Source organism: Suncus etruscus, chromosome 10, assembly GCF_024139225.1.
Source record: "Suncus etruscus isolate mSunEtr1 chromosome 10, mSunEtr1.pri.cur, whole genome shotgun sequence".
Classification (NCBI taxonomy): domain Eukaryota; kingdom Metazoa; phylum Chordata; class Mammalia; order Eulipotyphla; family Soricidae; genus Suncus; species Suncus etruscus.
Window position 1 is genome coordinate 100,336,011 of NC_064857.1, and position 21,134 is coordinate 100,357,144.

A 21,134-nucleotide genomic window follows, 5' to 3' on the forward strand; every position below is an offset into this window, starting at 1 on the left:
GTGAGGGAGCTAGTGAAAGCATTTCGTGCGTGGCAGCTCTTCAGATATCTCCGCAAGATGATTGTGGGTTGTGGGGTTGTGCCAGATGAAAGTAAATCACAGATAGAGTCAAAAGGCCAAGGGGGGCCTCCCCGATGGAGGCCGCGCATCGCGGGTGCCCCTGGCACGTAGGGAAGCCCAGATTCCTGCTGCTCCCATAGCCCTGGGCCTCCTCCTTGGGTCCCGAAAGCAACTGTGGTGGTAGAGCTGGGAATATCAGGAGGCCGGTGGCCATCCAAAGCCTGGAGCCTTCCGGAGCCCGGCAGTTTGGGCGACCCCTGGGCTGCAAAGTTCTGCCCATGCCCAGGTTGACTGTGTCTGGCGGGTGCTCCCCTGTTCCCCGCCGTGGGGCGTCAGCGGAAAGCCTGGGCTTTCTTGCAGGGGCCCCCTTTGTTCCTCGAGCTTCTTCCTGACGGAGGGTGGCTGGGGAGGCCAGAGCAGGCTTGGGGACCCAGACTGTAGGCTTCCTCTTTCCAGCAACGAAAATCAATCGGTTTGGTGTTGTCCTCCAGGCGCTTGGTGAGGGGATGAGGCCGAAATGCACAGAAGCCAAAAGGGACTCGGTCTGAGGCTCTTCCCTCTCCAGCTCTGAGGCTGGCCGAGGTGATAAGCACAAGAGCCTGGGATTAATTCGGGGCGCCCTCTGGAACGGGGCCTGGCTGGGGCAGCCTGTATGCCGCGCGCCCCGCTCCGCCGCGGAGATTGGCTGGGTGTGGGGTTGGACTGGGTTGGGTTTCTGTAAAAAGGAATAAACGCGCAAACAGTGGCACAATTCTGGGCTCCCCTGAAGCTGCGGAAGGCCCCGCATGAGAGCAGGCGAGGAGAGAAGTTGGAGGGCAGGCGAAGACGAGGGCGAGGGAGGTAGCTGAGGCGCTGGCCTGGTGGCCACATAGGGCGTTTACTCGCCCGCCTTGGCCTCGGCGCCCTCCCCGCTGGACTGGGTGGAATTGATGAGTTTATTTTCCTTCTTCCACTTCATGCGGCGGTTCTGGAACCAGATCTTGATCTGGCGCTCGGTGAGGCAGAGCGCGTGGGCGATCTCGATGCGCCGCCGCCGCGTCAGGTAGCGGTTGAAGTGGAATTCCTTCTCCAGCTCCAGCGTCTGGTAGCGCGTGTAGGTCTGGCGGCCTCGGCGCCCGTGGCTCCCATACACCGCACCTGCGGGCAGAAAAGGTGGGCGCTGCTAAGCCAGGATTCCCGAGGCCCATCCCGCCAGCCCCCCTAGCTCCGCGCCCCGGCCTCTGCGCTGGAAACTGCCCGCCTCTAGCACCTGAAATCTGGGGCCCAGCGCAGCCGAATGCTGCTTTCCGATCAAGCAAGACGTCTGCATCTCAACGACTGGGAATAGGGAGTTTTTGTTTCTGCAAAATCTCCGTCAGAAAACCATGGCCAGCCCAAGAACAGAGGGAAAGGCCTCCATTTAGGAGCCCCGAGTCCCGTGGTTGTTGGGGTGCAGTTTGTCTGAGAGTGGGTGGGCATGGAACTCTGTAGAACCCTGCAGGACCGACCCCCCGAATTCACATCTGCATGTCTCTGAAGAGGTGGCTGTGGTCAGTCAGCCCTGCTGAAACTTTGAGGCTTTTGAGAAATTTTGAACAGGGTCAACCTGTTCAGATCTTTACTATTGACCCCCCCCCCATTTCTTAACCCCTAGTAGGTGTATGAACCCTTCTGAAAAAATGTCGACCTCCCTGGGGGGGGGAAGTAGTGTTTAAGCAAAAATACTACATTGTTTCAAAGTCCGCATGGGGCTCTGTCTAAGTCTGAGGGGTCCCTGTGGAGTTTGGGGGAGCGAGGGGCCGAGCTTTGGAGCCAGAGGCCATCTGAGACGGTGGAAAATGGAGGAGTGTGAGAAATATCTACTTTGCTGCCACAGGGGCCCATAGGTGGGGGTTGTCCGGGAGCTGGTGAATGTGAGTCAGAGAGGCCTCAGAAGGAAGCAGAGGGTGGCTGTCAGTGAGCAGATGAGTGCAGGGAGGAGAGGAGGGGGGAGGGAGAGGGAAAATCCTGAGGCAGGGGATGTGGCCCTCTAAGGCTTTGGGGGGGCCTGGAAGGGGCCTCTGACTAACTGAGGGAGTGAAAGTCGAGAGAGAGCGAGAGAGAGAGGAGAGAGAGAGAAAAGAGAGAGAGGAGAGAGAGAGACAGAGAGAGAGAGAGAGAGAGAGAGAGAGAGAGAGAGAGAGAGAGAGAGAGAGAGAGAGAGAGAGAGAGAGAGAGAGAGAGAGAATGGCAGGAAGGGAAGGGAAAAGGCCAGCCTAACAGAGGCCCTCTCTCAGGCACTGAATCCTGAGGCCGACAGACAGCCAGCTTCCTTCTAGACTCAGGCCGCCCCTACCAAGCAGGTCTCCCCTAACCTGCTATTGAGCCCCCCACCTCCCTAAAGGTGTCACCTTACTACTGGGCAGTTGGGCCCTGCCTCCCTGCTCTGCCAGAGCCTGATTGCTCCACTGAGAATGGGCTGGTTTTGTGATGGGTAGTCTGCTCTTTTTTTTAAAGGCAAAGAAACTTTGCGTTCTCTCCTCTTGTATTTTTTCTCTCCAGAGCCCCTCTCTCTCTCTCTCTCTCTCTCTCTCTCTCTCTCTCTCTCTCTCTCTCTCTCTCTCTCTCTCTCTCTCTCTCTGCCTTCTTCCTTCCTTCTCTCTCTCCCTGCCTCCACCCCCTCCCTCCACTCTCCTGGGGGGGCCACCAGGGGATGCCTTACCCGCGCAGGAGTTCATCCGCTGCATCCAGGGGTACACGGGGCTCGTGTACTTCCGGTCGGCGCCTTCGTCATGGAGGGCTTTGCCCGACACACAGCTGCTGTCGGGTTTGTAGGGCTGCTCGGGAGGAAAGTGCAGATAGTCCCCGGGGCCCCTCTGCTTGCCACTGCCCGAGGGCGAGGCGCCACTGAGGTCCTTGTCAGAATAGAAACACGAGGCCCCGTACTCGTAGGACGCCCGGTTGCAGGCCAGGACCGAGTTGGACTGTTGGTAGAAACAAGGTGAGGTGTACGTCTTGTCCGGGAGGCTCGACGCCCCGTACGAGGCCGGGAAGGGCCTCAGCGCGTCATAGCCGGCCGGGTACAGGGGCAGCTGGCCCAGGAAGGAGTCCTGGCCGCTGGGCAGGCTCCCGGGGAAAGTGGGATTCACAAAATAGGAACTCATTTGCGCGCCCCTCTGCAGGACTGTGATTTGTTGTGTATTAGTACATCTGGCTATAACTATTAGTAGTCATCGAACTGGTTTGTTTCTGGATGGCCGAACGCCAAAAGCGACAGCAGCAAATCGCACCAGCTGACGCGGCGGCGGCCAATGGGAGCGAGCGCCGGAGCCCGCTCCCCGGGGACCGCGGCGACCGAGGCAGCAAAGTTACAAACAGCCCCCAGCCCGCCCGCCGCCCGCACGCCCGGCAGATTAATGGGCGCGCACAGCCAGCAGGCCCGGCGCTGCTCCCCGAGCGTCCGAGGCTGGCACGGCCCCGGGCAGGGCCCTGCGGACCGGGCCGGCTGGGGGCACCGGCGCTCCGGCCGCCGCCGAGGCTTCGCTAGGCCGCACTCCCCTTCTCCCTCCCCTCCCGTCTCCCCACCTTTTTTTCTCGCTCGGATTTTACACGGTTTTCCTCTCCAAGGAGGAAACCTGGCAGCCCCGCTGTTGTCTCCCCAGCCGCCGGCCCTCCTGACCCTCTCGACGTGGCTCTGAGCCCGCCCCCACCCCCTGCGCGCCCCTGACCTGGGGTGCAGCGTGGGAGATGGAGACAGGGCTATTCAGGGCCTGGCCTTCACGTCTTGAGCCTCATCCCTATAGGCATGCGGGCATCTCATCTTCCCTTTCTCCTTCTCCTTCCCCAGTCCACATGTCTGTGTGTTTTTTGGGGGGATTGAGGGGTGAGCCTCAGCAGCTCCAGGGCAAGGTTCACCTGGAGCAAACCAGGGGCATCCAGACACCACCTCTTCCTGTTCACCCTACTTCTGCTCCATCACCTACAACTCCAATGGACTCCCCTTCAATAGCCAGAGACCATCTGTCCGCTCAGCATCTAGGCCAGGTCTCAGTCATCCCTGTACCACTACCTCAGTCATCCCTGTACCACTACCTCGTCTGAACCCAGGACCCCAGAGGCCAAAAGCCAGGGATTTTTCCATAAGGAAGGGGTCTCCAGAGAGCCACTGGGAGCTGAGATCCCAAGGCCTACTTCCCTGAAAACTCTCCCCTCACCTAGCACCCTCCTCCATGAGCTGAGGGGATGCAGAGGTAGACCCTGTCCTCAACCCAAAGGCACTAGCGACCAACCTCACAGAGGCCAGTTTGCAAATTTGGGGGTGGGGGTAATGGATGATTTTCAGGCCAGCTAGCGCTAGCCTGGGTCTTACTCTTTTTCCTGCCTTTTCTTTTTTGGGGAGGTGTGTGGGTGGGGTGGGGGATACTGCCTGTACTTGCTCCAGAACTCTAAGCTCTAGCTCATGGCTCCCAAGACCTGCTGAATTGCTTTTTTCTCACCACAATCCCATTCAGGCCTGGCCTTCCCCAACCAGAAACAGGAAAAGCCTGTCCTGGGGCCGCTCTCTCGCCCAAGTAGGGTGCCTCAGTGAGAGCTGACTTTTACAGCTTGTGGATCAATCTCATTTTGTAAAATGTTACATCTTTCCAGTGGCATTTTTATGACTGTATTGGTGGGGCTTGTAAAACCCCTTGAATTAGCTTTACAGTCTTCCATTCTGTGGAGTTCGAAGAAAGACTATTTATATGATTTGGTTGCATTTCCGTAGAGTGTTATAAGGTCTGTGGAAATGATGGGTGCAGGGCCAGGGAGATGGCAATATCCCTTGAGGAATCTGAAAAGGACTTTTTTTTTTTTACTCTTTTCCTTGCTTTTCAATATCTCACCGCCTTGTCCTCACTTCGCCCTGAAGGTACAAAAAATTGTGAGAGCAATCTCCTGAGCTCAACCTTTCTAGAGCTGTAGCCTGCGCCCTTGAAACTCTGGCAGTCCATGGAAGAGGCTTACCCAGAAGCCTTCAACCTGCACCCAAATCAGTTCACATCAGAAAGTTTATCTTTTACTTATCTAAAAAAAAAAAAAGGGCCTGGCTGGGAGAGGCAAGAAATGAGCACTTCCTCTCACCTTTCTTCAGGGAAGGGAGCCACCCTGAAACGGAGAATGCGGGAGCCGAAAAATAAAGGAGGAAATTGTTTTGTTCTTTTAACCACACTGATAGAAAATCATGGTTGAGTTATTGTTTCTTCAACAAGGCCATCAGCTGACAGTGATCTCGAGCAAGTTATTACAGAGAATAAATATAACCACTTGGACATGTTGATAAATGTCGATATTTATAATTTCTGCTTCGTTCTTCCAGGTCCCACACAATGTTATGGCTGGTGACCGCTTAATCCTACTATTACTATTTGTTAGGATTTGACCTGGGTTCTCGAATCTAATCATTGTCCCAGGCAATGAATTTGATTCTCAGCTAATTGCCAAATATGTGTGTGTATCATTTCTATCTTCTATAGGTACTATGATGGAAAGCGATCTATTAAATCGAAATCTTTATGGTTCATATCTAATGGTTCATATCATGTTGGCAGCCGCCCAATTTATTTCTCTAATAATATATATAGGGGAGAGAGAGAGAGAGAGAGAGAGAGAGAGAGAGAGAGAGAGAGAGAGAGAGAGAGAGAGAGAGAGAGAGAGGAGGCGGGCAAGAACAGCGCCCTAGACGCTGGAGGGAGCCGGTCTTGGGTCGGTGTGAGAATGGCTCTCATGATTCTGTCTTCTAGGTCAAAGCCACAGAAAATGTTCACTTACCTTTCAGTTACTCTTCAACGTGGGGACAGGAGGAGAACAAGACCTCACCATCCGCTCTGTCCCTGGCTTGCCCACTGGGCTTCTCCACCTCTGCCAGCCTGGAGGGCGACCCGCTGGTGTCAACAGGGGTGGGGGGCCGGAAGGCCATCCCCTTAGCGCCAGCCGGGCTTTCTGGCCCAGGCCAGAGTCCAGCACACAGGTGCGGCCTCTGCGTGTGACAGGCCCTGCTCCAGCCAGCGCCCGCCTTCTTCGCCAGAGCCAGCACTCCTGAGGGCTAGGCAGATCTGCAGGCCTCGAGTCTACAAGTGCGCTCTCCGATCTCCAAATTCCAGAGAGGACGCGTCCCCTGAACCAGCCTGCGCCCCCCGGGGCGCCTGGGGACCGCGCAGTTTGGACAGAGGCAGCCATGCCGTGCCAGACGGCCTGTACAACCAGTCTCCGTGGTGCTGGGGTCGGGGGAGGCCCGAGACTAGTCCGGCGTCCAGGTCCCGTCAGGGGGCTAGGCAAGGCGGCGGAGCTTCCCCGCCCTTCCGACCCTGGGAGGCCGCCCCTCGGGTCCTCCCTCGCCCCCCTCTCCTTGGCCCGCTAGAGCGGCTCTGGGCGGCCCGCGCGCAGCAGTCGCGCCAGGCTGCAAGGCGCGGGGCTGCAACTGGCGCTGGTCCCGGCGATGGCCACAGCGTGGCAGCAGCGAGCGCCCGGCGGGATCGCAATAAATAATCGGCCCGCGGCAGCCGCAGTCAGGCGACCACGGCTAGGGGGGATGCAAATGCGTCGCTTTTATCGGGCCCCAGCGCACCCACGGCGCCGGGCGCACGTCCCCAACAACCACGGGCATTCCTCCTCCCCACGGCGCGCGCCCAAGCACTCTCCTAAATCCAGAAAACAACTGTTCAGACCAAAAGGCAAATAGGAAAGAACTCCAATCCCTCCTCCAGCACACGTTTAACAACACCGTTCTCCCGGGAAGCTCCCGGGCCGACCTGGCCGGGAAACACCTTGGCCGAGTCACTGTCTGTGCCACTGCGGGGAGACTTCCTGCAGACGCCCCCTTGGCGCACTCCAAACCTCCCTCTCGGTCCCCAAGCCTCTCCCAGAGTAGCGCGTCTTTGCCAGCCACTGCGCCCGCGACGTGGACGAGTGGGGAGGTTACCCCATATCGTCCAAACTCAGTGGGCATCCTTCTGGGAGCCTTAGTCGCAAGCGCTCCCTGTCACTTGCCAAAAAACAACAACAACAAAAACACCACTGGGTTCTCCGATACCGAAACTTCCCGCCAAGCAACACCCTGTGAATTAACCCCATCCTTTCCTCCATCCACCACAGAATCTCACCCGCGACCACTTGGCTTCCCCCGCGTCGCTCAGACTCCTCTCGCGCCCACTGAAGCCCTGAAAGGGACGCAGGCCACTCGCAGAGGCCTCGGCGCAATTAGTAAGTTTCTGTACTGGTTCTTCTCCCACACTCCACCTTTCTCAATCCACACCAGATCTGGGGTAGGGGCATGCTGGTGTCCAGAAAAACGCCTGTCGAGGCCATTAATCCCTTGGCCTTCCCTCTGCCCACCTCTGTAGGTCCGAAACTGTCTCCAGTTTTTGGAGAATTCCAGGCGAACAATTGGATCATAAATAGAAGGGGAGAAGAGAAAAAAAAATGAGGGTCCTGGGGGTTTCAGGGACTTACTTCCTTTGGGGCTCTGGGAGGGTGCTGGGAAGGGAAGGAAAATCTCAATACCTGCATCTGTGCCAAGGTGCTGTGCCACCGCAGGAAGATGGGCATTCACAGCTCTGGGTGAGCCGGGGAGGGGAGGAAGGGACAATGCGCCATACAATGTGCAGCAGGGGTGGGTGAACGGGTAGATGTGGGTCAGGGTGACTTTGTGTCCTCTTCCAGAGGGTACCCTCTGCCAGCGCCGCGGGCATCCGCTGCCAGCTCACCACCTTTGCCCCTGTCTCCCCATGTCTCACCTTCAGGTTCCAGAAGCTCCTGCTCTGCCCCTCTGACAGCTGTCGCTGGAGCTGCCGGGGGGAGACGAATCTTGCTTCCCGGTGCCAGAGGACGCAGGAAATTAGCCAGGTTGGGAGTAGTACAGCGGCCGCCGAGGCTCAGGGAGCCCAACATGCTCCACCTCCAGCGGGAGCCACCGGCCTGGCCTGGGCGGGGGCCTCGCTTCAATCGCCATCACCCCGGACAAAGCGAGGCTGATCCGGCCTGGAAGGCAGAGAGAGCTCCGAAGCAGGCAGGATGGAGCGAAGCAAAAGAATGCGGCTCTATTCTCGCAAGGGAAATTATAAAAAAGTTCATGTTCACGGTTCCCATCCACATGACCGACAGCGGCCAATGGAAGGGCCGAACAACTCATAAAGTTGTATTGCAAAGTTGTAAATTTTCATAAACAACAACGGATTTATGACCCTTTCCCCATCACTAAGAGGAGGCAGCTCTTACACCGGCGCCATCTTACCACCGAGGCTGCCTGACTGAGGGGCTGCAAGTTCTGCAGACCCACTGGGCCAGGTTTATAGTGAAACTGACTCAGCCCAGGCTGGAGATCTGGTCCGGCTTCACCCAGCCAGCCAGTGCTCTACTGAGCAGTCACCAGCGACCACTTCTCTCAGCCCCTCATTCTTCCTAATAGTCGGACACCCCTCCAAGGTCCCCAACCCTGCTCTGGGCGCCCCTGCCCCACCAGTACCCCTCCATATAGCCCTAAGCAGCAGTGCTAGACTCTGGGGCGGGTGGCGGGGACCTCAAATCTCACCTCCTTGCCTGGCGCCAGGTTCAGGGCACACAGATTTCACACAGAATCAGAGGCAGGGAAAGAATCTTTTCTCCACCTAACCCACGGACTTAGAATAAGGGGGCAATTGGGGACTCAGGGAATTTAGGGATCTTTCTAGGGAGGCTCGTCCACTATAATTTATCCAGGAAATCAGAAGGTCTGGAATCTGGGAGATGTTTGTGCACACGTAGAAATTGGACCAAATTCTCTTCCACAGACATGCAAATGCACACACACTCCCCCCCCCCAAATATACACTCCGTTGTGGATACCTAAGTGCGTACAATTATGAACCCAAGTAAAATTACACACCCCTACGCACAAAATTTTTGTATCGGTACACTAAAAAGGTACACTTAAAATGGCACCCAAAGAAATTAAACCTGCAAATACCTCAATCCACAGACGCTTTATCTCAGATATGCTTAACTGTTCATGTCTTTGCCCTAACATCCTCAGGCACAGATCCTAGTCATGGCTTCACTTCAGGCCAAGCTCACCCCACTCTTCCCTACGCCTCCCATAAAACAGTCCACGTTTCTTTGTCACCAAGCATCTTTATTTTTCTGTTACATAAAACATGGTTAGCTGGGTAAGCCGGGAACCCAATCTAGGATACCTGGGCTAGAGGCAAGACAGACAAGGGGGGGGGGACACAGGACGTAGGAGGTGACAGACACTGGGGAAGGCATTGCCTGCCCCACCCACTACAGTTAGCTCAAGACAACACACCATGCTCCAAAGTAACCCCAGTAACACATCCTTCCCGAGTCAGGACAGGCTTACAAATGAGCTCCAAGACTATATAAATGACACAAAGAAGTTGAAATTTACAGTATTTGTGATAATAAGAAAAGTCAGGGCATACACATTCACCGAGGCTGGAGAGGGTTCAGGGGCCAGGGGAGGGTGACAGAGAGGCTGGGAGCACTTTTGCAACCCCAGTAAGGGGAGAGCAAACCCAAAGGTCTGCAGCTAGCTAGGGAATGGTCCCCTTCAAATGTGGGGTGATGGGTGTCCGTGCCAGAGAAGGAGGGAATTCTAGGTTGCAGCACTTAGAATGCTTTGGAATAAATATATTATTATTATTATTCAATTTAAATAGTAGCCAATGCCCTGGTCCCCGGACCCCAGGCAACTTCCCAACACAGCCTCAGAGACCCTGAAAGCTGGTGGGAAGGACCAGGGTCCTAGCTGGGGAGGCTCTGACTTTAGGTAGCAAGCAGCCAGCGAGCACAAAATAGGTAGTTTGAAGGGTGAGTAGGTAGTAGTGAGTCAGGATCTGTGGTATGGGGGGTACTGGGTGCCAGTGTTGGGACAGGCTGGGCTTCCTGCGAGTGGAGCCCCACTGGGCGGGACCCTTAGGTAGTTTGGGGTGCCTCTCACAGAGGCCTGTGCTAGGTAGTATTTTAGCCGCAGCAGCGCTGGTGGCTGGCCTGGGACTTGGGAGGATCTGTCGAGGGTCTCCTGGAAAGAAGCTGAGCGACCCCCAGGGAAGGAACCCAGTTTAGGCGGCTGCTCGGTCCAGAAAAGTTGAGAGCTGGGTAGAAGGGGAGATGGGAAACTGGTGAGGAATGGGGGTACATTGTTTTTACATTTTCTTTATTTTTTTTCCTCAATAAAATCAGAGTCTCTCAAGACGCTTCTGCCCACTCTCTAGGGCAGCCCCGAGCCCCAACTGGGCGCCTCTCATTCCTCCTCTTCCTCGTCCTCTTCCTCGTCCTCGTCCTCTTCCTCCTCGGCCTTGTCCGTGGCCGGGGTGGCAGTAGCGGCAGCTGGAGGCGCGGAGCCCTCGGGGGCCGGGGTGGCGGCTGTGGGCCCCTCGTCTTTGTGCTCCTTCTTCCACTTCATGCGGCGGTTCTGGAACCAGATCTTGATCTGGCGCTCGGTGAGGCAGAGCGCGTGGGCGATCTCGATGCGGCGGCGCCGTGTCAGGTAGCGGTTGAAGTGGAACTCCTTCTCTAGCTCCAGCGTCTGGTAGCGCGTGTAGGTCTGGCGGCCTCGCTTCCTGTCGGGCCCTTCGTGCACACACGGGGACACAGACGGGACACAGACAGGCTTTAATCAGGCCGCTGACCCCCAGCCCACACCTTCCACCCCAGACCAGGACGAGGGTATCCCCCTAATGCCCGGGAAACAGCTGGAGCGAGGCCTGTGGGACACCAGGCCAGGGGAGGGTCCCAAAGGTGGTGTCAGCCCCGCAGACTGCTTTGGAGCTAGGGAAGGCTCCCGACCCCAACTTTACAACTGCCCTTTCCAGCCGGCTAGGCTCCCACAATGTCCTGTTTCCTCCTGACAAAGGGAAATGGTAAATATCGAGTTTGGGCGAGTGGGACACTCAGCCCTGGGCGAGCCGGCCCCCAGCTCCCCTCCCCAGGCTTGGGGAGAGGCGGTACCCGTCTCAGACAGGCGCCTGCTTTCCCAGGGCGCCTTCCCTCCCCAGCAGCTCTGTACCCCCAACCTCGCCTTTCCTAGAGGACCCCCGGACCCTAGCCCTGTGCCCCCACCTTCCAATGGGCCCCTGCGCCAGGGCTTTGGAGGGGCCCTGATGGGCCAGGCTGTGTCCCCCCCCCCACCGTCCCTGCTTCGGAGAAAGAAAGGCCAGAGCCAAGATAAACGGAGGGAGGGAGGGAGAGGGAAGAAAGGGGAGTGGGGGAGCGAGGGGGAAAGAGAGAGCGTCACGAACAAACTTAATGTTACATTTCCAAGACAAATGGAGTTAAATAAATTTACGAGGATCGAACCCATTAATTGGGCCATAAAAAGTTTTATGAGCCTCATTTACATACAATGCTGTGGGCGCTTCCACGCCATGGCGCCTCGGCTCTAATTAAAACCAGAAAGGCGGCGACCGACGCCGGGAGTCTCGGGGCCGCGGACTCCCAGCCGGGGCGCCCGGCTCGCCGGCTCGCCGGCTTGCTCGGCGCCCCCGGCCCCCGCGCCCCGGCCCCCCCGCGGCCGCCCGCCCGCCCGGCCCGCCGGCCCGGCCAGGCCCCGCGCCTACCTGCAGAGCGCATCCAGGGGTAGATGCGGAAATTGGCCTCGGCCGGGCCGTGCAGCGCGCCCTCCTCCGCCTTGTCGCAGGCGCCTTTGGCGAGGTCACCGCAGAGCCCGGGGATGTTTTGGTCGTAGGACGCGCAGGGCAGGTTGCCGTAGGCGTCGGCCCCCAGCCCGTAGCCGGACGCGAAGGGGCTCTGGTACAGGGGGCTGTTGACATTGTACAAGCCCGGCACGGCCGAAGCGAAGGCGCCGGCGCCCGGCCCGTAGCCGCCTCTCTGCGAGTTGGGCGCAAAGGAGCAAGAGGTGGGCTCGGCGTTTTGGAACAGAGAAGCCCCCGCCGTATATTTGCTAAAAAGCGCGTTCACATAATACGAAGAACTCATAATTTTGACCTGTGATTTGTTGTCCGGCAGCTTTCAGTGTCGGTTTTACGAGGTAGCGTGATATATGATAACATTACACCCCCAGATTTACACCAAACCCCATTTTCTTTTGGACGGAGCTCGCCGCAGCACGTGACCGCCCACATGACCGTCTCCGCCAATCTCGGCCGCCCTCACAGGTGGTCTTGCTCGGCGGGGACCGCGGCCGCCTAGAATGGAAGGGGAAGAGGCTCAAACGTGGGACCGACGCGACGAGCCGGCCCCGGGCGCGCCGCGCTGGCCCGCCGCCGCCTTCGGGCCCTGGAGCCCGGGCGCCTTCCTTGCGCGGGAGCGCTCGGCCTGCCACGCGTCCTGCTGCGGGCTCTGCGGGGGCTTCGCAGGGCCGACTCGGCGCAGCCCCCCCAACCCTTTACCTAGCCCCGGGCCCCGCCTGCGGGTCCCTATCGACCCCTCCTGGCTCCCAAGTTCGAGCCCTGCAGGAGCCCCGCGCGCCTCAGCTCCTGCCCGCCCGCTCCCTGCGGCCCTCGCGGGCGAGTCTCTGGGCAGGTCTCCTGTGCCCGCGTCTCCCCGCGTTCAGATCCGCTATTGGGGCGGGGGTGCATCGGCCCTCTGGGTGCCCCATCCAGATGGGGCTGTCCGGGGTCTATCTAGCTGCTGCCCGAGCGCCGAGGCAAGCTGAAGCCATGTGGTTCGAATAAAATCCAAGTGGCGGCTTCCTTTCCTTAATCAGCCGCACACTGTTGATCCGCCCTCAAGGAAGCAGCGAAATATTTATCTATTAATGAGCCTCATTTGCCAACAGATTTATTAACTTGCATTTCCCCTCCCTGCCCGTGACTCGGCGGGGCCTCGCAGACTTAGTGAGGTTTAGGCACTTGAGCACCTAAGCTGGGCACTTGTCGCAGCGGAAAGTGGGGGGCTGAGTTGCTCTCCAGCTTGCGAGAACCGCGGGCCACTGCATCGTTCGAGGGACCAGTAGACCCGGGACTTTTTTCTGTGAACCTTCACTCTAGCTCCCCAGTTCTGCGTGTGCCAGGCCGTCTGCAGCAGTCCGTGCCGTGCCTTAGCCAGTTAGGAGAAGAGCTGGAGTGGGAGGGCAGGGTGCCAGAGATTGTGGCCCATTCCAGATGTCCATTTCTCCTGTAGATCGCCCCAAAAGAACTGGGTAGCCTTGGGGAACTCTTCTTCACAACTGACCACCTATATCTGCCAGTATTTTTTTTTCCTAAGTGAAGAAAAAATGGGGCACACCCTTCTTTCCTTCCCTCACAACCGGGCCCCTGGCCCAGGCAGCTTTACCTTCCCAGGCTCCAACCAAAGCCTGGGCAGCCCACCCCACTGCTGGGTGGAGGGAAGGTGATGGGGGTCCACTTTAGCCCTGAATGCCTCATAAACTGCCCAGCCAGGCCCGCTGGCTCACAGAGGCCAGGTCGGTCTCCTTTTTACAGCTCAGCTCGATTGCACACCATAAACCGGACCTCACAATGGAATTGCCCGGAAATTCTCTCCTAAATTATAGAGTTTGGTTTCTCGTGTACAAAGCACTTCCCATCACGTTCGAAGGGTTTAGGCCGCCCCCTGTTCAGTGCACCCACTCCAGGGGTCTCAGGAGCACAAAGGGCACCGGTTCAGACCCAGATGCAGTGGAGTCCAGGCTCCCACCAGTAGAGAATTCGGGGGAGAGCATAAGGGGGACTGTCCTGGGCAGGTGGGAACTGGCACCTAAGATTCTTAGAAGAGGCCTAGAGGAAGACCTGGGGAGCAATCTATAAGGGATTAGGGAGATAAAGCCTTTCTGCCCTGATTGGGGACTGGAGAGGGTCAGCTAGGAAGGGAAAAGGAACCCCAAATATTCCCAATGGCTTCCTTTTCTGTCCAGACCCCCCCAAAATTTTTAGGAAAATTAAAGAAAGACGATGAAGCCAGCAAGAAAAAGACGAGATCAAAGAGGCGGAATTAGACAACTTTAAACCAATAAATTGTTGCTCGAGTGACAGAGCAAGACTGGAAGAAAAAGACTCGCCGCCTCTGTCTGTCTGGACGCCGAGGCTGGAGCGGCCTCCTGGCGACCGCTCTTCAGGCTGTATCTCCGGAGAGGGAGCGCGCCGACCCCACGGGCTAGCGGGGAGCGGCCAGGGCGAGAAGCGGGGCGTCTGCTTCCAGGGCCCGGGCATCCAGGCTCGCTCCTCCTGGCGTTGTGGAGCTTCCGGCGCGGAGCCAGGCGGTCTGGCGACGGTGTCCCTGCTCGGCCAAGGCGATCCTGACCCGCTTGGCAGGCCGGCTGCAGAGCCCTGTGGCCCGCATCTCAAGCTCACTTAGAGCTTCTAAACCTCTCTTTTTGGCCTTCGGTGTTTGGGTTTTATTTGAAACAAAACCAAATAAAAAACCAAACAAACAAAAATCCCAAAGCAAATCATTTACCCAGGCTTCTTGAATCTGATCCCACTTCTTGGGTGTTGAAAACACAATTTCTCTGGGTTAAAGATGACTATTATTATTTTCAAAACGACTGAATGACGTTCCCTCTGTCCAGCTCAGGGCCAGGATGTGGGTTTCTTCCCAACCCCACGGTCCTCAGATAAAGACATTTATTTCCCACCGCTCTGCTGCGGCGGGGCTCCAGGCAGAATGCGTTTCCCTCTGATTCTCCTTATCTAAAAAAAAAAAAAAAAAAAAAAAAAGTGTTCATTCATTACTGAAATTCAACTGAGAAATAAACCTTGGTCGGGGCTGTGAAAGAAGGAGTGTTTGCATCCAGCCCGCGCGCTCTCTCCATCCGCTTAGGGACCGATGCTGTTGGAACAGTTCATCCCCGACGAGAGCCTCAGAGTCCGGTGGCCTAGACCCAGCTGCTGGTTTGGGCGATTTGCAGCGCGGTGGTTCCCTGGGCACCCGCCCACACCTCAAGGGCGAGCCAGGCTCCAGCCCCCAAGCCCTGGAGGCGACCAAGGCCTGCACCTACCTGCGGCCTCAACCCTCAGTGCTAATAGCCACGCCAGCGCAGGCCCTTATTTGTAGAGACACAAATACGGAGTTTAGCAACTGCGGACAAAAGCAGGCACCATCGGTTCACTCTTGGGCTGAGCTTTAAAACCCTCTTCCAGTGGAAGACGGTGAGAATAATGTATAGAAGAGAAGGAAATAAGGCAGAAGGTGTGTGTGTCTGGAACAGTGTGCGCACAGAGGAAAAAGCAGGGAGTGAGCAGAGAGAAACACCCAGCCGAAGTGCCAGCCCCGACTGAATGCCCCGGGTTTACAGTGTGTACAGAGCAGAGATGCGGGTTGTAAACATTTTGTGGGATTGGCCAGGCTCTGTCACAACCCAAATAAATAAATAAATACACCGCCCTGGGCGGGCTGAGTGCGGGTGCAGGACTCAGTTGCTTGCTTCCCCGGGTGGCTCTGCAAGGTCTCTCCTATGCTTCCCCTTGAGAAACCACTCTGGACATTGGGCTGATTCCCTTAAGAGAGCCTCACCTGCAAGGCTCTGGGGGAGTGCTATCCATCCGTGATGGGGCACGCTCGCTCGCATCTGAACCAAGGTTCCCTGGCTCTTCGGGAACAGGACGCGTTGCATCCCTCAAAATCTCCATTGACCAGGAAAGTCAGCGGTCAGGGCCGGAAAGCTCCCTTCCCCTCCTGAGCCAAGCTTTTCCAGACCACACCTAGCTGAGAGTGACCGTCCAGGGCTGTTTTTGCCAAGGGTTCCCCATCTGTGTCCAGACCCACACTAGACAGTCACCAAGAATGTGTCTGTGGCCCATTTTTTAGTCGCTTGATTTTATTGACATAGATTCGAGGAGGCCAAGCCCCCGGTGGATCCCACCTCGCCCGAGGGTGCGGCCCGCCCGAACCTCCGTCGTCGGGTCCCTCCGGGGCGGCGGCAGGCCCCGAACCCGAACGGAGAGAGCGGGGGCACGCACAAGCTCTGCCCCGGACATCCCTTGGGGATGGGGTTGTCACCAGGTTCGGGGCCGCAGGTTTTGGCTGTTGGGTCCATCGCTGCTCGGTTGGGTTCTCCGTGCGCCTCGCTCCCGCGGCCTGGCCCGGCTGGCCCAGTGACCCTCGAGTGGTCCCCGGTTCGGGGGCTCCAGCCCTTCAGCCCCCGTCGCCCGACGCCCAGTGCGGGCCCGCAGCGCTTCTGCCCCGGCGACAGACAGACAACCCTGAAGCAGGAGGGAGCGGGCCGGATCCCAGAGGCCCGGCCACAGATTTTCCAGCCCAAGCGTCCGGCTGGGCGTGAGTAGATGCCGGCTGCTCCTTGCAAGCTGCGGCTCCCGCTGCAGAAACGGATCTTTCTCGCGTCGAGTCGACATCTTAGGAACTTGGCACCGGCCGGGCTGCGGGAGATGGCGGCGAGGACGCCTCTTTCGTGGAGCCACACTGCCATCTGCTGGCCACGGCGCGGCACTGCGGCCGGTCGCGCGGCCTGAACTTCGTTCACAGCCTCCCGCACCCAACTCCAAAAGCCGCGAAGGCCCAGTCCCTGGGGTTTGGGGGAGAAGGGGAGTTGGGTGAGCAGGACGGGGTGTGTGTAGGGGGGTGCGTGGAGCCCCGGAACCGACGCTGTCGAGAGCACAGTGCCCATAAAAGAGAGCTGTTTCCGTAGCCGCTGTATCGGCAGCAGACAGAGCAAACAAATGAAAGGGCTTTGGTGGAAAATCTTAATTGGGGCTGGACAGTTGTAAACTCATTAAGGCCGAATTCCAGACAGTTCGCAGACCCGGCCTTTATGGCACGGCCTCGCTGCCCAGTCTTTGAAGTTCCTTCTGTCTGCAACAACAGAGTTGAGTCCCCAGCCTGGCGGGCCGGCTGGGGGCGGGGGACGCACCTTCACCCTCAGCGCCCCGCTTCCCCTTTTACGCGCGGGAATTCTGAGAGCTTTGAGGGAGACTGGTAGGAGTGTCTGGCGGGGAGTAGGGAGAAAGAAGAGGGGGAGATGGGGACGAACCCTCCAAGCCCCAGCTCAAAGGCACTCACGCCTCAGAAGCAGCGGCCCTCTCCCTCCCCCGCAGCCTTTTACACCCCATAAACGTAACAGCCCTCATATTCTTTTATGGCGTTTGTGGTTCCTCAGTTGCCTGGACTCTGCTAGGACTTGAGCTCAGGAGGGACACGCGATGCTCGCCCAGAGTTCCCTGGAGTGCCGGGGCGCAGGCCCTAGACAGCCCCCAAGGTCCCCCAAATGTCTGTCCGGCGGCGACGCGGTAGTGGCTGCGCTCTTGTTTCCCTGATGGAGATTTCTGAGAAGTTAGGCCCCCAAATAGGGGTCCGCCGACCCCTCGCCCTCTTATTCTCTTTGGTCTGGGAAAATCCTGAATCGTCTTGGAGTTTACTTGCACCTGGGTTTTGCACCAAAGAGTCAGAGAGGCCTCGCACTGCTTTTGGTTGGGATAGTGGAGACCCCGGCCCAGACCCTCGGAAGGCTCGGCCCCCCCCCCCAAGCTGGAACCAGGCCTTTGCTCCCGCCCCGGGTTACGGGCTCCGCCTCGAGCAGCTGCAAACCCTGTGGTGAGAGCTCTTGCCGGTGGCCGGCCGGCTACCGCGGTCCGAAACAAAATCGAGGTTCCGTTCACCCCCACCCAGAGAGTTTACCCGGGATCCCCTATCCCCAGAAGAAGGTGCAAAGAGGTAATCCGCAGAGCATAGAAAAGAATCAATATATTTTATTTGGCAAAAATTTAAATAGCATTTCAACACAACAATTTGGTCAGTAGGCCTTGAGGTAACTATTGCAAAATATACAGTGTATGTTCAGCCTGATGGGGACCCCAGATTCATCAAGGGTACAAATTTACAGTAGCCCAATGGCGTTTTCAGAGTGTATAATTTATTATCAATAAAATTAATCCCGTTACAAGAAGCATTCATTCCCCCCCCCCATTAAAAGTAAACCTAAACCATAGGTAGTAAAACCTTCTGCACATATGTATAGCTCCAAATTTTCTTGCTGTTTGGTGCAACACACAGTATTCGAGCTCGTCTGATTACATTTTTGAAAATGTTTGAATTCTATATACAATGGACAAGACAGGTAGAGAAAGCATGTAGACACAAAAATGCCTGCATTTCAAAGCTGGGCAACCATGAATTGATGCAGCCCAATGAACCCTTTCTTTAAGAAATATTTTGTTGTTTGTTTGTGTCATTGGGAAGTCCTTATAGCTAGTTTACAATCAAAGGTTAACAGCCTAGATAGACAGAAGACATATTCCACTACAGAGCTATACTCTATGCAACTGTTCCTCCCGCATAAACAACCTGAGTTCAAATTGAATCTAGCTTTCACAATCACAATGGGCGTATCGCCCCGGCACAGAAGTTTGAGCCACAAAACATAATTACCACAATAAAACAGTGTTCAAGTATCTGGGCAGATCACTGCCACACAAAGAGCAAATTAAATTAACTACAGACTAAAAACTATACAGCCCCACCGTCGACAGTTGTGCATTATAAAAAGGTAGTTTATTTTTTGTTTGTTTATTTTTAATCAGGAACAGGTAGATTTCCTCCACCAAGATAGAGATATATGTATAGGTGTATATACAAAGGAGTGCACACCGAACCATCAGCACCAATGCCCTTTTTGTTTCTGTCATCTTAGGTAAAATGGAAGCTTACAATACCTCCGCCGTCCATGCGGGAGGCCAAGGAAATCAGGCCCAGGGACTGTCCCCAGAAAGGAGGCCTGAGGTTGGAGTCGCTTTGTGCTGGGAGTGGGGAAGGGAGAGAGAGAGAGAGAGAGAGAAGGAAGGGGAGAAGGAAGAGGAGAGGAGGAGAAAGGAGGAAGGCCTCTCTTTCTAGCTCGCTCGATCTCTTTCTTTCCATATGAGCTTCTCCCCACCATCACCACCCCTGCCGCGGGCCTCTGGCCCGTCATTCGTCCTTGGCCCGGTCCTTGTTGATTTTCTTCATTTTCATCCTGCGGTTCTGGAACCAGATCTTGACCTGCCTCTCAGTGAGGTTGAGCAGCCGGGCCACCTCGTACCTGCGGTCCCTGGTGAGGTACATGTTGAACAGAAACTCCTTCTCCAGTTCCAGCGTTTGGTGTTTGGTATAAGGGCAGCGCTTCTTGCGAGTTGAGCGTGCGTGCAGCCAGTTGGCAGCAGGGTTACCTGCGAGGGTGAGAGAGACAGTAATTTTAGCTGGAAAATAGCCGCCCCTTCTCTCCTGGGGTGAGGGAACCTCCTGGGATCTTCAGCCAAAGTGCTGGATGCCGCTGAATGGGGCAGGGAAGGCAGCCGAGCCTCGGACACAATGGAATCCTAGCAGACCAACGTGCAGTGTAGGTCACTAACAATTGCATGCAGTAAAGATGTCCCCTCCCCTGCGAGGCCCTCCTTCTTCCCTCTCTGTCCTCCTGTCCCCACCTCTTCTTCCTCCCACTTTCCACTCTGTGGAAAGAGTGAAACTTGGCACCGGCTCCAGTGCGCGCGCGTGGGATGAGGGTGGAACCCTACAGCAAGATTAATCTTGCCTTTCTCCCTTTTTCTGCTTGTCTGCGTCTGCCCTCCCTTAAGGTCCTTCTATTCCCCACCCCCTCCTTATTCTCCCCAAGGCCACAGGGGCGGAGGAGGCTCCCAAGGAAATGGGCGCCCTGCCCGCCAGCCCAGGGCTTCTCCAGGTTTTTTTTTTTTTTTTTCTTTAAATAATCTGGCAGAGGGTCCCTGGTGGCCCGGTCGCCCCGCAGCCTTCTAGGGGCTGGATTGCAGGATTGACGTTGCCACTGACTGAGAGCAAGAAATGGAGGGACCCGGCCTCTGTCTCCTGCTCGGCCACAGAGTGAGTCAGGCTGGGACGAGGCTGCTGCGGTTGTTGCCCCTTATCGGCACACGAAAGACTCAGCAGAGCTGCTTTCGAAGAACGGCCCGAAGTGTCCGGGTCCGGGTCTCCCTCCTGCAGCCAAGGCGAGGGGCCGGAGGATCCCGCCCCGCCCTCTGGCTGCAGCCGCCTCGGCTCGGCTCCCTTCCCCCTCTGCGCCCCGCGAGGGCCCAGCTCGGCCACGGCTCTCTGGACTTGGGTGGGGGCCCCGTTGGTGGTGTCCCAAACATCCATCCACGGTTGGCTCTCTCTCTCTCTCTCTCGGGCCTCTGCTCCGGAGGCTCCCGGTGCGGAGAGACCAGGCGAAGGCGGGCGGGCTCCAGAGCAAAGCTGGCGGGCCGCAGATCCAGGTGGCCGGCGTGGAGGCGGCGGGCGGCCGAGGTGGAGGGAGGAGGCACTTACTGGGGTCGATGGGGGGCTTGTCTCCGCCGCTCTCACTCTCAGCATTGTTTTCGGAGAAGGCGCCTTCGCCGGGCTGTTTTTCTCTATCAACTGGAGGAGAACCACAAGCATAGTCAGTCAGGGACAGAGTGTGCGTGTCAAGCGTGGGACAGTCACCCCTTCTGGCCGGCAGCGGTTCAGGTTTAATGCCATAAGGCCGGCTGGAGGGCAAGCCCGGGAAAGAGAGCGCGCCGGGCGTGGGCTCCAGCCAGGAGCGCATGTACCTGCCGTCCGGCGCCGCCGCGGCCACGGGCGCCTGGGGGTGCGCATAGGGGTGGTGGTGGTGGTGGTGGTGGTGGTGGAACGCCGCGTTGGCGCCCGCCGCGTGCACCGGGTTCCACGAGGCGCCGAACACCGCGGCCTTGGACTGGAAGCTGCAAGGGCTGAAGTCGGGGTGCTCGGCCAGCGCCGCCGCGGCCTGCCGGGGGGGCTGGCCCAGGGCCCCCGGCGCGTAGCGGCCGGCGCCCAGCTCGTCCACGGCCTCGGCGCCCAGCAAGAAGGAGTCCACGTAGTAGTTGCCCAGGGCCCCGGTGGTGGCCATCGCTGTGCCCGCGCCTGCCCGGCCCGGCCCGGCCCGTGGCAATTATGAAACTGCAGATTTCATGAAGCAACTTGGTGGCATCGGGGGGAAGTACAGTCACCTAATAAGTTGCCGGCGCCTGCGCCCCCATTGGCCGCGCGCGTCACGTGCCCGCCCGGCAGAACAATAACGCGTAAATCACTCCGCACGCTATTAATGGCCCGGTGTTTTGCAGTCATAATTTTTATAGCAAAAGCCATATGTTTTTATGCAAAGGGATCGCGCGCGGGAGCGCAGCGCCAGGCTCGGGTTTGTTTTAATTGTGGCCGACGACGATTAAAAGATCAAATCTGGCCTTGCC

General features: G+C 57.4%; 3 protein-coding genes across 3 annotated transcripts; all 3 read right to left on the minus strand.

The window, feature by feature from the left end:
- Positions 1-715: 715 nt before the first annotated feature.
- Positions 716-3,227, minus strand: HOXA6 (homeobox A6). The gene is made up of 2 exons (XM_049782015.1): positions 2,741-3,227; positions 716-1,197 (listed from the first exon to the last, which is right to left on the minus strand). The coding sequence occupies exons 1-2, from the start codon at positions 3,180-3,182 to the stop codon at positions 938-940; spliced, it is 702 nt and encodes a 233-aa protein (XP_049637972.1). The 5' UTR covers positions 3,183-3,227; the 3' UTR covers positions 716-937.
- A 7,067-nt stretch (positions 3,228-10,294) lies between these two features.
- Positions 10,295-12,064, minus strand: HOXA7 (homeobox A7). The gene is made up of 2 exons (XM_049782008.1): positions 11,610-12,064; positions 10,295-10,623 (listed from the first exon to the last, which is right to left on the minus strand). The coding sequence occupies exons 1-2, from the start codon at positions 11,986-11,988 to the stop codon at positions 10,295-10,297; spliced, it is 708 nt and encodes a 235-aa protein (XP_049637965.1). The 5' UTR covers positions 11,989-12,064.
- Positions 12,065-18,867: 6,803 nt separating this feature from the next.
- On the minus strand, positions 18,868-20,794 carry HOXA9 (homeobox A9). The gene is made up of 2 exons (XM_049782006.1): positions 20,215-20,794; positions 18,868-19,106 (listed from the first exon to the last, which is right to left on the minus strand). Exons 1-2 carry the CDS (start codon positions 20,792-20,794, stop codon positions 18,868-18,870), a joined length of 819 nt encoding a protein of 272 aa, XP_049637963.1.
- Positions 20,795-21,134: the final 340 nt, after the last annotated feature.